This window comes from Geospiza fortis, unplaced genomic scaffold, assembly GCF_000277835.1.
Source record: "Geospiza fortis unplaced genomic scaffold, GeoFor_1.0 scaffold1215, whole genome shotgun sequence".
In the NCBI taxonomy this organism is placed as follows: Eukaryota; Metazoa; Chordata; class Aves; order Passeriformes; family Thraupidae; genus Geospiza; species Geospiza fortis.
Window position 1 is genome coordinate 107,745 of NW_005054724.1, and position 3,985 is coordinate 111,729.

General features: G+C 64.1%; 1 protein-coding gene across 1 annotated transcript in view; it reads right to left on the minus strand.

Annotated features, from left to right (window-relative positions):
• The window catches only part of PTPN23 (protein tyrosine phosphatase non-receptor type 23), a 12,545-nt gene extending 8,978 nt beyond the window's left edge, over window positions 1-3,567 (minus strand). Inside the window, 9 exon segments of the mRNA XM_031065271.1 lie at window positions 84-187; window positions 342-398; window positions 612-659; window positions 823-954; window positions 1,353-1,433; window positions 1,760-1,891; window positions 2,391-2,440; window positions 2,546-2,622; window positions 3,436-3,567. Coding sequence (XP_030921131.1) covers window positions 84-187; window positions 342-398; window positions 612-659; window positions 823-954; window positions 1,353-1,433; window positions 1,760-1,891; window positions 2,391-2,440; window positions 2,546-2,622; window positions 3,436-3,473 — 719 coding nt within the window. The 5' untranslated portion in view covers window positions 3,474-3,567.
• Between the last annotated feature and the right edge of the window lie 418 nt (window positions 3,568-3,985).

Consider the following 3,985-nt stretch of genomic DNA (forward strand, 5'->3'; position numbering starts at 1 on the left):
ATGGGGCCTGGGGCAGTGCTGGGCTCTGCACGTCAGGACACCGGGAACGCTCCCCAGGCTCCCTGCCCACCAACATTCCCAACCCTTGGAAAAGGATGGAGACATCCCGGGGGGCCCCACAGACTCACTTCCCACCAATGACATCCATGGTGAACCTCAGAGCTTCCTGCACGGTTTCAGGCTGGCCCTGTGGGAGTGAGAGTGGGAATTTCTGTCTGAGCGCTCCCAATGGGATCAGAGAGGCCTGGAGAGCCCCTGGAACCGACCCCAGTCCTGCTCCTCCTGCAGCCCTGGGCCCAGCTGGGAGGGGGAAGCCCCCAGCCCCAGAGGGCAGGACACACCTTGGCCAGCTTGATGGCTTCATTGAGCTTGTCCAGAGCGCTCTGGAAGTAGATGACCTGTGGGAGAAAGGGGCTGGGGTTGGCACGGGGGGCACTGCCCTGGCTCTGCACAGGGCCAGAGCTCCCCACGGCCCTCCCACGGCACCCAGGCCCTGGCAGGACACAGGACACAGCTGTGGATACCCAACCTCCTCCAGGACACCAGCCCCTTCCCAGGACCCCGATCCAGAGGCTGCAGAGGATGAAATGGGATGACACAGCCCCACTTACCCTCTCCCCAAACTTCTGCTGCTCCTCAGCCTGTTTCCCCATGTGCAGCTGGAAGAAAACTGGGATCAGAGCTCTGTAACTCCAGGGAGAGCTTTGAGAGGGGGAGCAAAACCCCCGGGAGCCGCCAGGCTGCTCCAGAGCTGGCAGGAGCACCCTGAGGTGGGACAGGAGCACGGGCAGAGCCCCCCAGCCCCAGCTCCCCCTCACTCACGTGGGCCACAGCAGCAAAGTAATAGATTTTCATTTGGACCAGCTTCTTCCAGTCCTTCTGGATCTTGCCCAGCAGCGAGGCTGTCTCTGAGTTCTCCAGGGCCCGGCAGGCCTCCTTGTAGTAATCCACCACCTGTGGAGAGGGACAGGGGAGAACTCCAGAATCCCAGGGCCAGGGGAACCAGGGCAGGGGAATCACCAGCACCAGCCCAAGGACTTGGATCACCCACAGGAATGGCTGGGGGGAACTCAGGGATGTGTTTGGGACCACACCCAGGGACTGCCACCAGCCCAGGCTGCTCCAAGCTCCATCCAGCCTGGCCTTGGACACTGCCAGGGATCCAGGGGCAGCCACAGCTGCTCTGGGAAATCCATCCCAGTCCCTCACCCACCTCACAGCCAAGAATTCCCTCCCAATACTCCCATTCCCCGTGTGCTGTCACTGCAGGCCCTTGCCCCAAGTCCCTCTGCAGCTCCTGATGCCAGAGCAGGGGGAGCAGGGCCGTGCTGGGAGCAGCTCCTGGAGCTCACCTGGGCACTGATCCTGGCCACGAGGAAGCTCTTCCTGTTGTCCAGCATGGACTTCTCCAGGAGGCACTCCTGTGCCTGCCCCTGCCAGGGACAAGAGAGGAATGTTGAGTGTCCCCAGCCCTTGGGACAGCCCAGACCCCTGGCAGGACCCACTGCCTCCAGCCCCTTTCCCAAGGGAATATGGCACAGGGAATAGCAGCCCTGAGGGTGCTTGGAGAGCCCAGAAATGGCACTGAGCCTTCCCTGATCCCCCAGTGCCCCCCAAAACCTCCTTCCCCCCACCCCGAGAGAGAGCCCAGAGCCCACAGAGAGCTCCTGGGGGACACTGGGGCCCTGTGCCCTTGGACACACGGGGAACACCAACCTCACAGACACACTGGGGGGGTGCCAGTGCCCCCAGTCCCTACCAGCATGAGGTTGATGTTGAGGCTGAGGATCTGGTGGCTCATGTCCACGCTGTAGGAGTGAGGGAAGTGATCCCGCAGGTAGGTGAAGGCACCAGCAGCACACTGGAAGTGGGTGCAGGAAACCTTCATGCCCTGAGGGGATGGAATTGTTGGCTTTGGAGAAGACTTCCCAGATCACAGAGTTCAGCCAGCCCCCAGCACTGCCAAGGCCACCCCTGACCATGTCCCCAAGTGCCACATTCACAGGGCTTTTCAATCCCTGCAGCAATGGGGACTCCAGCCCTGCCCTGGGCAGCTGGGCAGGGCTGGAGAGCCCTTTCCAGGAGGAACATTCCCAATATCCACCTGAGCCTGCCCTGGAGGCCGTTCCCTCTGCTCCTGTTCCCTGGCAGCACAGCCTGAGCCCCCAGCTGTCCCCTCGTGTCCCCAGGGTTCCCCCTGAGTCCCCTGCTGGTGCTCCCCCTTCCCCAGCTCTGCTCCAGCCCCTCAGTGTGCTGAACCTGCACACCCAAACCCCACAGGTTCCAGGCTCCTCCCAGTGCCCAGCACAGGGACGGTCCCTGCCCTGTCCCAGCCAGCTGGCACTGCCCAGGGCCCCAGAGGGACAGAGCTGGCACTGAGGGGCCCTTACCTCCTCGGACACGCGCTTGTCCATGGCTCCCAGCATGGAATGCAGGGCTCCTGCGGGGACAGGCGGGGGCTCAGCGGGGCAGGGACACCCCAACGCCCCTGGGAACGGGGGCTTGGGCCAGGGAGCCCCAGGGCTGCTGGACTCAGGGGGCTCACCCAGGTTGTAGAGCACACAGGCCTGCTCGTACTTGATGTCCTCGTGCGTCACCGCCTTGCCCGAGAAGATCTCAGTCCTGGGGGAAGGGGCACAGGACAGGGAGCAACCAGGGGTTCTCCCAAGAGCAGGAATTACTGGGAACCCCATTCCCCAAGGGTCCCTGGGACCCCCTCTGCAGGACCCCATTCGCCAGGGGCTCCCCAGGGCAGGACCCCATTCCTCAAAGGTGCCCTGGGATCCCCCTGTGCCACCCCAGGCAGGACCACATTCCCAGGACATCACTGGGCCACCCCTGTGCCACCCCAGGCAGGACACTGTCATCCCCAAGGCGTTCCTGGGATGCCCCAATGCCACCCTGGGCAGGACCACACTCCCAGGGGGTTCCTGGAGCAGCCTTCTCCCAGGAAATGGGCATGGCCACATCCTGCCTGGCTCAGCCTCACATCCCAGCCCCCCATCCCAGATCCCCATCCTGGATCCCACATCTCAGCCCCCACCCCGTGCCAGATCCCCCATCCTATCCCACATCCTCCATCCCAGCCCAGTCCTGCATCCCAATCCCCCATCCCATCCTATCCCATCCAATCTCATCCCATCCCATCCCAGATACCCCATCCCAGCCCCCCACCCTGTGCCAGATCCCCCATCCTATCCCATCCCATCCCATCCCATCCCATCCCATCCCATCCCATCCCATCCCATCCCACCATCCTGGACCCCCCCTCCTGGCCCCCCACCACATCCCAGATCCCCCATCCTATCCCCTCCCAACCCAGCCATCCATCCCAGCCTCCCCCATCCCAGATCCCTCATCCCATCCCACCCTGGATCCCCCATCCCATCCCATCCCAGCCCAGCCCAGCCCATCCCATCCCAGCGCAGCCCTCACCATGTGACAGGCACGGCCGCCTCCTGGCCCTGTCCCATGGGGATGCGGCTCTGCAGGAAGTGCAGCTGCCCCAGGTACTTGCGCAGGGTGCTGCAGCCCTCGAAGTCCCGGGGCACGCTGACGGCGCTCTGCGAGCAGGGAGGGGAGGGAGAGGCTCAGGGGAGGTGAGCTCTGAGCAGGAACAGGAGCAGGGAGAGCAGGGAGAGGCTCAGGGGACACGTTCTGGGCAGGAACAGGAGCAGGGAGAAGCTCAGGGGACACGTTCTGGGCAGGAACAGGAGCAGGGAGAGGCTCAGGGGACACGTTCTGGGCAGGAACAGGAGCAGGGGGAGGCTCAGGGGACACGTTCTGGGCAGGAACAGGAGCAGGGAGAGCAGGGGGAGGCTCAGGGGACACGTTCTGGGCAGGAACAGGAGCAGGGAGAGCAGGGGGAGGCTCAGGGGACACGTTCTGGGCAGGAACAGGAGCAGGGAGAGCAGGGGGAGGCTCAGGGGACACGTTCTGGGCAGGAACAGGAGCAGGGAGAGCAGGGGGAGGCTCAGGGGACACG